Source organism: Herpailurus yagouaroundi, unplaced genomic scaffold, assembly GCF_014898765.1.
Source record: "Herpailurus yagouaroundi ecotype Mexico unplaced genomic scaffold, PumYag 77, whole genome shotgun sequence".
Taxonomy (NCBI): domain Eukaryota; kingdom Metazoa; phylum Chordata; class Mammalia; order Carnivora; family Felidae; genus Herpailurus; species Herpailurus yagouaroundi.
The window spans coordinates 62,904,011-62,915,523 of NW_024412388.1; the positions used below are offsets into that span (position 1 = coordinate 62,904,011).

Below are 11,513 nucleotides of genomic sequence, written 5' to 3' on the forward strand. Positions count from 1 at the left end.
ATTTTTGAACGAGGACTTTAAAATAATCCAAGCCTTACGTCTTGGCAGGAAGCCCTATCTCATCACCACTGTTACATCCCTTGTGATCCCACAAATCCCTATGCACATCTACACCATTGTACTTCCTCCATATTATACATCAATAATATTACTCTTATGTCTATCTCTCTTACTAGACTGTCAGATGCATCTTAAAGATAAAGACAGTGTTTTGCTCTTCTTTATATCCCCAGTGATTAGAATAATCTCCCAAATTAGCATAGTTTCCACTCCATAAATACTTAATGGTAACCAAATATGAGAGATGGATACATGGACGCATGGCAGGAAGGAAGGCAATACTGGCAGTATAAGCGACAGTGTATGTTATTACCTGTGGAGCAGAGCTCGATAAGCAGTAAAATATGGGATACCGATGGCAGCTCCTTGTTTAAAGTTCAGTTTTTCTGGCAGTGGGTAAACAGTGTGATCTGCTGCAAGAGCATACTCGGCATAGCCCCCAGAGATGGTGCTGGTAGTGAAAACTCTGTCACCTTTCTGGGGAAAGCAAGAGATTAATAAATGCACCAGGGATTAAAAATTATGTCAAAATGGGTATAATCCTTCATAATGTAACCATTATAACAACAAATAAGTATTTATGTATTGCTTTCTACATCTTAGGGTCTTGTAAAAATAGCTTCAAAATGCTGAAGGTTAAAAAAAATTTTTTTTTTTTTAGAGAGAGAAAAAGCACGAGCTGGGGAGAGGAGTAGAGGGAGGTAGGGAGGGAGAGAATCCCAAGCGGGCTCTGTGCTCAGCACAGAGCCCAATGTGGGGCTTGAACCCACAATCCTGGGATCTTGACCTGAGCCAAATCAAGAGTCGGATGCTCAACCTACTGAACCACCCAAGTACCCCTGAACATTTTTAAAGGTTTTATTCGCAGAAACAAAGAAGAAGAAAAATTAAAGGAAATAGAAAAAATAAGAGGAAAGAGAACCTCCGGAATGGTATAACATGAAGACAACTAATCTTCTTTGAGATCTTAATGTGCAAGACAGTGTATTAGGTGCTTAATGAGTACTGTCTAATTTGATCTTCTCAAGAGCCTATGAGGTAAGTACTTTTCTTATCACCACTTTAGATTAATTCCACTATACAAATGAGGAAATGGAGGGACAAAGAAGTTCAATAATTTGCTCAGATTAAGCAGTTAGTAAATGGCAGTTAATAAAACCCATTTTTTTCCCTCTGGTATACTAGGGAGAAAATAAAACGTAAGGTTTCTTCCACACACTAAATACCTGTTCTAAATCCTTTCTACATGTTCCCCCTCATTTTTCATGCATACACCAAGCGCAAGAAACTATCTGTGGATCCTGATAGTAAAATGAGCCGAAACAGGCTTCTTCCCTTGTTACAGCACCAGAAACACAGTAGACTTTCAGTAAACTCTGCTGGGTCCTTGCTATTGAACAGTGGATGCATAGTTGAGGGTCAGGTATGGCACTATGCAAGCATTCAAGCCTGTCCAACATGACCTGCATGCTACGGAAATTAGCCTATCACTGTAAACACCTGCCCTAACTCTTCTTTCTTGAAAAAAAAAATGTAAATATTCCTTGGAAGAAGCACAACTTTAAGGCAATAACTCTCAGTATACTTAAATTTGTGCTATAAAAAAGAGATCTGAAAAAGTAACAGCACTATGCAGTGCAATAGAAACAAAAAAGCCTCACAAGGCATCCAGGAGTCAAAGACAAGCCTCACTACTTAACAGTGTCACTTGCAAATGGTCAAATGTGACTGTACTAAGATCAGTACCATTTTTTTATAGCTTTAAAAAGAGGTTGTACTCCTTATAATTCAAATATTTTCTAGGAATTCACTATGAAAGCAGTACTTTTTGAGTTCTGTGATGGATATTAATAAAAAAACACCCTCCCCCACTAAAAGCATCTTAAACTCTAGGATGACAGAAAAGAAAAGGGTAAGAGTAACTACAATGCGAGACAAAGATGATGCGCCATCAAAGCTGGGTAGCAGGAAAAGAAAGAAATTATTTCTAAGTAGAAGGAGTAAAAAACGGCTACATTGGGAAGCTAATATTTAAGGTAAGTCTTGAAGAATAGGACAAGATTTTAAAAACTAAAGCTGAGAAGAGTCATTATGAGTGAGGGAAACAAAGTAAGTAAAGGAACAGCGGCAGGAGTAAGTGTTGAGAAATCGCTGGCATTTGTGCCCAATGAGTAAGTAGTCTAACATACAGAATGTAATAGTTTCAGGGATAAAATGAAAGGGAATTAAAGCTGGAGGGTAAAATCTCTTCCACCTATGCTTATAAGTTTCAGTTTTATTCTGCCAAGTGGCAGAACCAATATGAAAAAAGATAGAGAAGAGCAAGCGTGGGGTATGCAGGGAAGAGCAGCTTTACTAAAAAATAAACTACCAGGTGAGAAGGAATAGAGATAAGAATGGAAGGATAGTAGAAAGGAGCATGAAATATCTTCTCTAACAACATAAGCAGTCTCAGCAATACTCTGAAATCTGCAAGGAACTGATGTTAAGAATTAACTGTAAAACAATCGATTACATTTTAGAAAACACCCTTTATATAGCAAGAATTGACTGGAGGAGGAGGGAGGGCAGGTGTTAAATACCCATTACAGATATCCAGGTAAGGGACTAGGTAGAATAACCTGAACTATAGGCAGTGGGAATGGAAAGAGAGAAAACAGTTCTAGTAAGGGAGAGCTGAGTGGGGGGAGTGAAGAGATATGCCTCAAAGCACAGAAGTCACCAAGACAGTCACACAAGAGAGGAGCAGATCTAACGTGACAAAAGATAAGCTCAGTTTTAGACATACTGAGTAAGAGGTTACCAAGGGTTGACTATGTGGGTCTCATACTCTCCAACACAACTTCCTGTGATGATATAAATGTTCTATATCAGCACTGTCCAGTAGGGTAGCCACTAGAAACAGGGGGCTATTCAGCATTTGAAATGTTGCTACTGTGACTGAGGAATTGACTTTTTTATTTTAATTTTTAATAAGAATTTTAAATAGCCACATGTGGCTACCTTATTAGACAGCGCAGGTCCACAGCTTCATAGACAATTCTAAGCTACAGATATCATATGTGATAATGGACACCATGGGGGTGCATGAGATCTTTGTGAAGAAGGTACAGGATACAAAAAGCAGAGGTCTAAGTAAGGGGCCAAGAGCACTGGGCAGCACTAAGATTTGAGGATTATCCAGAGAAAAACAAGCTTGAAAAACAATGTCCAGGAGGAAGTGGGGAAGAGGACAGGAGAAAATGATGTCATAGAAGCTGAAGAAAAAAAAAAAATTAAGAAAAAGTAAGTGGCTGAGAGTGTCAAATGTCACTGAGAAGTCAAGAGAGATAATGACATAAAAGGCCCCATTAACTCCAGCAATAGAGAGGCCATTAGTGACATTAGCAGGAATCGTTTCAGTGGAGCGGTGGGGGCAGAAGCCAGACTGCCACAGGCCGAGGAGTACAAAGCTGTAGGAATCTGACGGTCTTCCTGTGCAGAGGCCACGTTAATCTTCTCTGTCTCAGTCCAATTTTGGTAAATGTGCTGCCAAAGTTGAGCAGGTCAGGGAATTATGAGAAAAGGTGCTGGGACATGAATATACTATCTGTGTTTTATATTTCTTTTGGCATATAAATAACAAAAGCCCTGATCATAACATTTTCATTGACTCAGTCACCTTGATCTGAGTCAGAGCTCTAAAAATGTATAGTTGACCTTGCATTTTTTTCATCTTTTACTCATTATTCAAAAGAATTAGCTTTCCCTTTATCCTATGAAACTGAATTTATAAAAGGAATGAAACATCATCTAGGCTTGTTTTTATCGAGAGTTAGGAAATACTATAATTTCCTTGCTTATTTTCTTTCTTACATGTTTCTGCTACATCAAAAGGATCAGTTGAATTCTATGAGGGGAAGTGAAGATACAGAATTTACCCAGCACTTGTCCCCAAAAATGCAAACAAGGAAGACACCTAGACAAGAGGTAATCTCTTTTTTGAATAGAGGAGTCCCCCAAGTGGCAGAACTTGTGTAATGGGGCTTTTATTTATTTTTTTAAGTTTTTATTTAAATTCCAGTATAGTTACCATACAGTGCAATATTAGTTTCAGGTGCACAATATAGTGACTCAACACTTCGGTACATCACCTGGTGCTCGTCACAACAAATAAACTCCTAATCTGTAATGGGCCTTTTAAAGATTTATATACAGACACATTTGAAAGCTATGTCAAAATATTTTAAGAAAAATATTTCGCCAAAATAGAAATAATTTAAAATGTAATACCTTGAAAGTAGATGCATTATCTCCAACAGCTTCTATTACCCCAGCTACATCTGAACCAGGTGTATAGGGTAAGAGTGGTTTTATCTTGTGAGTACCAGAACGAATATATGTTTCCACTGGGTTTACACCACATGCATGGACCTTGATTAGAACCTGTAATGCCAATGTATTTTAGTTAAAACAAAACACTAGGCATTCATTCAGCATTATGCTAGGACTATACAGATTATGGGAGCTATAAAAATGGAGGGGGAAACCTTGCCTTCAACAAGTTCACATTACAGTTTTGTAAACCAACATATAAATACAAAGATAAGACAGAATGGTTTATGTGCGCAAAACATTTTGGGAAAATAGTAGTGGAAATATTTAAGAAGTCGTGTGGCACAAACCTCTATGTGCTCATCAAACCTATCTCCTCCTCCTCCTGGGTATGTGGGAAGAATATTATTTCTTGGTGCCTTTAGTTATGAGCAGCCAAATGATTGAGTTTGGGCACAAAATGATGAGAACTACTCTCAGGGCTGGCCCATAAAGACCTTCTGGGCAATCCTCACTGTGCCTTCACCCCTTCATTAGAAGGGACCTCAGAAGACAGGCATTGAGGGTGACAGAGCCACAGTGATGGAGGAAGCCTGGGTCCCTAAATCATTCTTCAAGAGTCACCCGCAAACGTTTTAGAATTCTGCAATGCAGTGAATGAGAAACAATTTTCTATTGTTGAACCATTGAGATTTTGAGGTTACATCTACCACAGAAGCTAATTTTACCTTAATTAATACCTAACGATTACTTCTGGTGCAAGAGTAAGAGAAGGCCTTCCAAGGAAAGCAGTATTTGAGCTAGGCCTTAAAAGAAGAGTAGACATTCTTTCAGAATGGGAGAAAAAGGACAATTCAGGTAAAAGGAATAGTATGTGCAAAGACAGAAGGAATGAAAGGGCCTCCTGGGGAGACCAGACAATCCTCTGGGGAAACCAGACAATGCTGCTTGTTATAGCACAGTCTACTGAGAAGGAGCAATAAGAAATGAAACTCTAAAGCTAGGTTATGGCCAAACTGTAAAAACTCATAAGGTTCAAGTTTCGTTAAGGAAATGAGACGTAAGAGTTACGGAAGGTGCAGTAATAAAAATACATAATTTTTAATGAGAAAGTATATCGTTAAAGTCACAGGAAATGATTAAACTTTTCATTTAAATTCCCTTAAATCATATATGGAAAAAAGCATGTATGCAGAAGAAAATTATTTTCCTACTGTGCACAAAAAAGAAATCATGGAAGTTTGTAATAGAATAACTTGTTCAACAATACTTATGATTTTATCCAGAAAAAATCAATTACTGCACTGCATAGATGATTCCCAACTTCAACAATTTTCTTGTAACAGGATATTTTTCCTTTTCATAGATCTACCTCACTAACTGTTACAATTACGTTCTCTTTGTCAGACCTCATATATATCATCAGTATAAACTCTGTCCTAATTCAATGTCTTTTACAAATTATTGTGAGTCTGCTTCTTTTGGACATTAACCTGATGTGCTGGAGACTCACACTCAGTGTAATTATTGCCTGTTTTTATGTCATTATATCTACCTGGTGGTCTTTTGGAGTTGGTACTGCCACATCCGACTGGAGTTTCAGCACTTCTGGTCCACCAAATTCAAAAACTCTAATTGCTTTCATCAATTTCAGTCCAGTTGCCATGGTGACCTAGATACCAAGAAAAAAAAATTATGTATTGTCATATGCATCTAAGCTACCATTATGTTTTTTTCCCCTGGAGGGGGTAGATCAAACAACTTTTCAAACAACAATTTAAATCTTGAGCTTACACAGATCTAATTTCATGTTTAAGAACCTTTCATCTTACAAATCCTTCAGCTACAAAGCAAAATACTTCATACTACTTCCTGTAGGGATTCAGTGCCTTCAACAGGGGAATCAAACATGCAAATAAAAACATCTGGCTAGACATAGAATGATATAATATCTCAGGTTTCTTTTTGTGTAAGCTTGTGCTGCAACATCTTAGATATTTTAGGAGCTGATGTTAAGTTTTATTAACATTAGAAAAATAGACCTTCCGTTAGATTACGAAATATTTCAAACATACAGAAAAATATGAAGAGTATTTATAATAAACAAATTTACTTCCCACTCTGCTTTACCAAATCTTAATATTTTAAAAGCCCAAACATTATAGACATAACTGAAGCCTCTGAACCCATCCCCAAACCCATTTATAGCCTACCCTTTTAAGAGGTGATTATTACCATAAACTCGGTGCCCCCCATTCCTAAGTATGATATCATACCACTACTACACATATATTCATTAGTCAAAAATATGTGCTATTGTGTTGCATGTTCTCAAACTTTATTTAGATTGGATCACACTATACTTAATTCTGCAACTTGCTTTTTCCTCTCAACATTAAGTTTTTGAGATTTATCAATGGTGAAACACTTGGCGTTGTGAAGTTCATTTACTCTCACAAAAGAGGAAAACATTAAAAACTAAAAATACTTCTTTGTATGTAATATTTTATAAATTATAAGGGTCATTTGCAGTTAACCTTTCTGTCCTACCACTGTTGTTATTTTTGTCTACCACTGTTATTATTGAAATGAAAACTCAGAGCTAAAATAAACTCTAAAAAAAGGTAAAGGACACTTGAATATAAAAATAGGTAATGGGGCACCTGGGTGGCTCAATCAGTTAAGTGTCTGACTTTGGCTCAGGTCATGATCTCGCGGTTTGTGAGTTCAAGCCCTGCATCAGGCTCTGTGCTGACAGCTCACAGCCTGGAGACTGCTTCGAATTCTGTGTGTGTCTCTCTCTCTGCCCCTCCCGTGCTCATGCTCTGTCTTTCTCTGTCTCTCAAAAATAAATAAATGTTAAAAAAAATAAAAAATAAATAAAAATAGGCAATTATGGAAAATTTCCATACCTAAAGAGATGTAATGAAAGGCTTTTGACTGTATCTCCATAACTCTGCTTGTGTGTTATCACAATTTCTTGAAATTAACCACATCAAGTATTTAGTTAGATTCTGCCACCACCTAGAACATTGTTGCTAACTTTTGGAATAATTATATTCATCAACCATGAAGAGCTGAAAGATCAAAAACAGTTGCAGAGGAGCACCTGGGTGGCTCAGTCCGTTGAGCGTCCGACTTAGGCTCAGGTTATGATCTCGCGGTTTGTTGAGTTCAAGCCCCGCATCAGGCTCTGTAAAGACAGCTCAGAGCCTAGAGTCTGCTTTGGATTCTGTATCTCCCTCTCTCTGCCCCTTAACCGCTCACACTCTGTCTCGCTCTCAAAAATAAATAAACATTAAAAAAATTAAAAACAAACAAAAAAAAACAGTTGCAGAAACTAGGACTTGAAAGAATTCAGACTTTTACCATATTGAAGCTCAACACAGGGCTACTTAGAGTACACGCTAATGATAAAATGTCACTGCATGTACAGGAGGTAATCAAGAGCATTCGGATAGTGTTATTAATGGAAAGTTCTTGATTTGATTAATCAAAAGTTGTATCATTTTAAAACCCTTGAAGTGATGCAATATAGTACCTAGCACAGAGGAGTAAGTAAATATTCCATTGCTAGAAGGCTGTTTAGCAATGACACATCCTGAAGGGAAGACCTCAAACACAAGGAGGTGGAAGCAGACAGACAACACAAGCCTAAGGTCACTGTAGAGCAGTGAGGCAGTCCTGAGGGTGACACCTGTGTGGAGTGAGGACTAGGAAAAGGCAGTTCACTCCGTAACTACCAGCAGTCTCACTACTATATTTCTATTTGGGTCTTCACTCAGGCTGGGCATTTGTTAGACAAGAAAGTGAAAATGTAAAGACCAGGAAACAGAAACAACAGCAACAAACGAAGGTTGCTCTGATCAGAGTTTTCCATTCTGGAAATAAGAACACAACTTTTTTTTTTTCTTTTTGTCTTCAGCACAGTGTTATAGTAAGAGTATGGGCTTTGGAATCTGACAGCTTTCAGTATGAATTTCATCTCTTATCATTTACTAGCCATATGGCCTTGGGCAAGGCAGTCAACTTTTTTGAGCTTCTTCATCTGAAAACTGGCTAACCACTCAGGGTCACTGTGCTAGGGACACAGCAAGCATCAGGCACTGAATCTGGCAAAAATGTTTACTCTTACATATAATAGATATCATTATTCCTTTCCTATCTATTTTCTCCTTTCCAATTTCTTACTGATTAAAATACTCCTGATTCTATAATTCCATAATCACTTTTGATTGTAAATATTTGTAAGACTCAGATTATAAAAACAAGACCTTGGCCTCAAAGAATTCAGTCTAGAGAATTCTTGACACATTAACATCAAACGTTGTTATTCATTCAACACGTATTTTGTGAACATTAACTGTAAGCGAGGCACTGTGCTAACCTCAGAGAATAAAAAGGGCAAAGAGAAAATGTCCCAGCCCCCCTCCTAGCTCCTGCTCACTCTGTGCTCTCATTCCTTCCCACAGCTACATACACTATGTAAGATCTGTAGCTCCTTTTCCACTTTTTACCTAATTCCTACCTATTTCCTTCTTTCAAACTCTCGCATCTACCTTTTCACCAACAGAAAATTATTATCATTATTATCCTCAAAGAACTGCAGCAGTAATAAAAGCAAAATTACCCTGAAATAGGATCTGTCAAAATTATCTAGCACATACATTTCCCCCGCTACATTTGACATCTACCAAGTTGGGAGAAAAGAACAAAGGAAGGAGGATACTCATCCTTAATAATGGATTTAGAAGACGCTGTTGCCTTGTCCAGTACTGCCATCTTATCCTATCCAGTTTGTAAGGAGACAGGGCATAACCTTGACAGTGCTGTCTTCCACTTTGCTTCTGTCCATCTTATTTCCCACTGAGCCTTTGCCACTATGATTGATTAGGCTCCAATCTGCACAAATTGCCTTTGAAAACCCCCTCAACTACCCACAGGGTCATCATCTGCTTCATAATACGTAAGGTGATAAGTCAAAAGGAATAATAAAAAGAATAAAATAATACAACACACTAATAACAATTACAATTCTTAAACCCCTGTAATACCTGAGTTCTTCTACAAAGTATGCCTTTCATGTTCATTGGGATAATTATTTTCACCATAGGTTAAAAAAAAAAAAAAAGCAACCATTTAATTGTATGCAGAAATGGAAATAAAATCACCATCCATTTTGTGGATGAGAAAACATTCCAAGAGGTTAAGAGGTCACACAAAAGCAGAGTGAGAACCCAAGTCCTCTATCTTAAGTGTTGTAAAGTGATTTTTCTTCTCTTTACTGTATAATCATTTTCATCTCATCCTTTGAAATGTTGGCATAGAGGAGCCTTAATTTCTTAAAAATATACTTTATAATGATGATAGCTGAGACAGGCTGAGCTAGAAATATGAAATTTAACTAACCTGAAGGTAGGATTACATATTTTATGATTAAGGCATCTGCTCAGAGTTTGAAATTTTCCAAATGCCTAGAAGTTCGGGAGATCTACTGTTGATACACAGAACATGACTCAATTAGGAAAACTAATAATTTTCTTATCTGTAAAATGGGGCCAGTATCCCCTAGCAGAGGATCCCTGTGAAGATTAAACTGCAAGAGCACACAGGTGAGTGCTTCAGAGCACGCCCAGCATGCAATAAGCTCTACTATTCAGGTTAAATCACTTGCATGTCAGCAGACCTGCTACCCTGCTAGTGTATTTAAATATAAAATTTAAACCAGAGGATCCTGGTTTAATTTTTGGTTGTACTTTTTACCTATAAAAAGTTGCCAAGTATACTTCGCAAATCAGAATTTAAAATTCTTCCTCAAATCTTTTCTATGCTCTGTTTCAATTGTTTGGTTTCAATAAAAACTAAAGGGATAGGGTAAATGTTAGAAATATATGTTAACATGGAATGAGGAGATCAAGTCACAAAGTCAGAGCAAAGGCACAGTATGAGAGAAGAGCATTAAGTGAAATTAAGAATTGCTGGCAAGACATAAAAAATAAGAACTTGGCAAGAGAATCATTACTAAATGTGCTGTTGATCAAGAAAGACTTATGTAAGCCTTTTTTTTTTTTTAATTAGCCTTAAGCCAGAAATACTAAAAAAAAATAGAAGTACCCTAAGAAAAGTCTCTCGAAGGCTGTAGGTTACTCCCCTGGCCTGGATCTCAGTGCCCACTTCTGATAAGAGGGGGGCGGCAGGGTGTGGAGAAGGAGTTGAATGGATAATTCCAAACCCCTCCACGTTCTGGGAAGAAAAGATTGGATGGAACTGGGCAGGCAGCTCTCTGGGTTCAAGAAGAGTTCAGTGGGATTTGTCGCTGCTGACCAGACACGGTGCGTGCGGCTGGCTTCAGTGAGAATTGCACAACCTTTCCCGCTGGCAGTCCAAACTTTAGCCTTTCAACAGTTCAAATATTAACACATTCCCTGGTCACTGAGGTTAAGTCTCGTCTCGGAACTAAGTGAACATCAAACGATGTGTTTACGCAGTGTTCTTTAAGTTTTTTGCCTTTGAAAATGATTTCAGGTGGGGGCCACGGGGCACGGGAGGCCACAACACTACGCATTTCTCTCCAACAGTAAAACAGCAGCTCTGATGGCAGAGCCGACATAGGGCCGGGCTGGAGCTCCGCAGACGCAGGAACCACGAAGGACAAGCCGTTGCCCGCCGGGCTGAGCACAGGGGCCACGCAGCCGATGCGCGCGGCCGCGGGAATGCCCACATCCAGGCCCGGCGGCGGGGGCAGAGCCAAAGGCGCCCTGCTGGGTGCAGCGCAAACGCGGATCTCACTGGAGACCAGGGCCGGGAGGTCGCGGCCATCAAGTTAAAGTACCCGCGCGATTTACGCCTGAGGAACAAGCAGCCCGTAGAGGAAAACGTCCTCGGCCACGAGCTCCTTTTGCAAATTCTTCAGGAGGACAGAACGCGGGGTAGGAGCGCCACCTCAATCAACTCGGCCCCTTTTTGGACAAGCGGCGGGGAGATCCGCTGCCTGGACAACTAACGGGACTTTTTAAAACCACTTACCCGGTTCTAGAGAGGGGAAGCAAATTCTGCGAGGGCTCACTGAGATTCCACAAAAAAGGGGACGGACCTGGGCGTCTTCTACATTTGCTGGCTCCTCCTGGTCCGCCCGCCTC

The 11,513-nt window shown here is 39.0% G+C and overlaps 1 protein-coding gene across 2 annotated transcripts in view; it reads right to left on the reverse strand.

Moving 5' to 3' along the window:
• CRYZ (crystallin zeta) overlaps positions 1 to 11,511 on the reverse strand; it is a 36,444-nt gene extending 24,933 nt beyond the window's left edge. For both annotated transcript variants that reach the window (XM_040470659.1, XM_040470660.1), the window contains exons 1-4: positions 11,401 to 11,511; positions 5,930 to 6,046; positions 4,333 to 4,485; positions 374 to 537 (exon numbers count right to left, since the gene is read on the reverse strand). In XM_040470659.1, the coding sequence (XP_040326593.1) occupies positions 374 to 537; positions 4,333 to 4,485; positions 5,930 to 6,040 (428 nt within the window). In that variant the 5' untranslated portion in view covers positions 6,041 to 6,046; positions 11,401 to 11,511. The remainder of the gene's footprint in view (positions 1 to 373; positions 538 to 4,332; positions 4,486 to 5,929; positions 6,047 to 11,400) is intronic.
• Between the last annotated feature and the right edge of the window lie 2 nt (positions 11,512 to 11,513).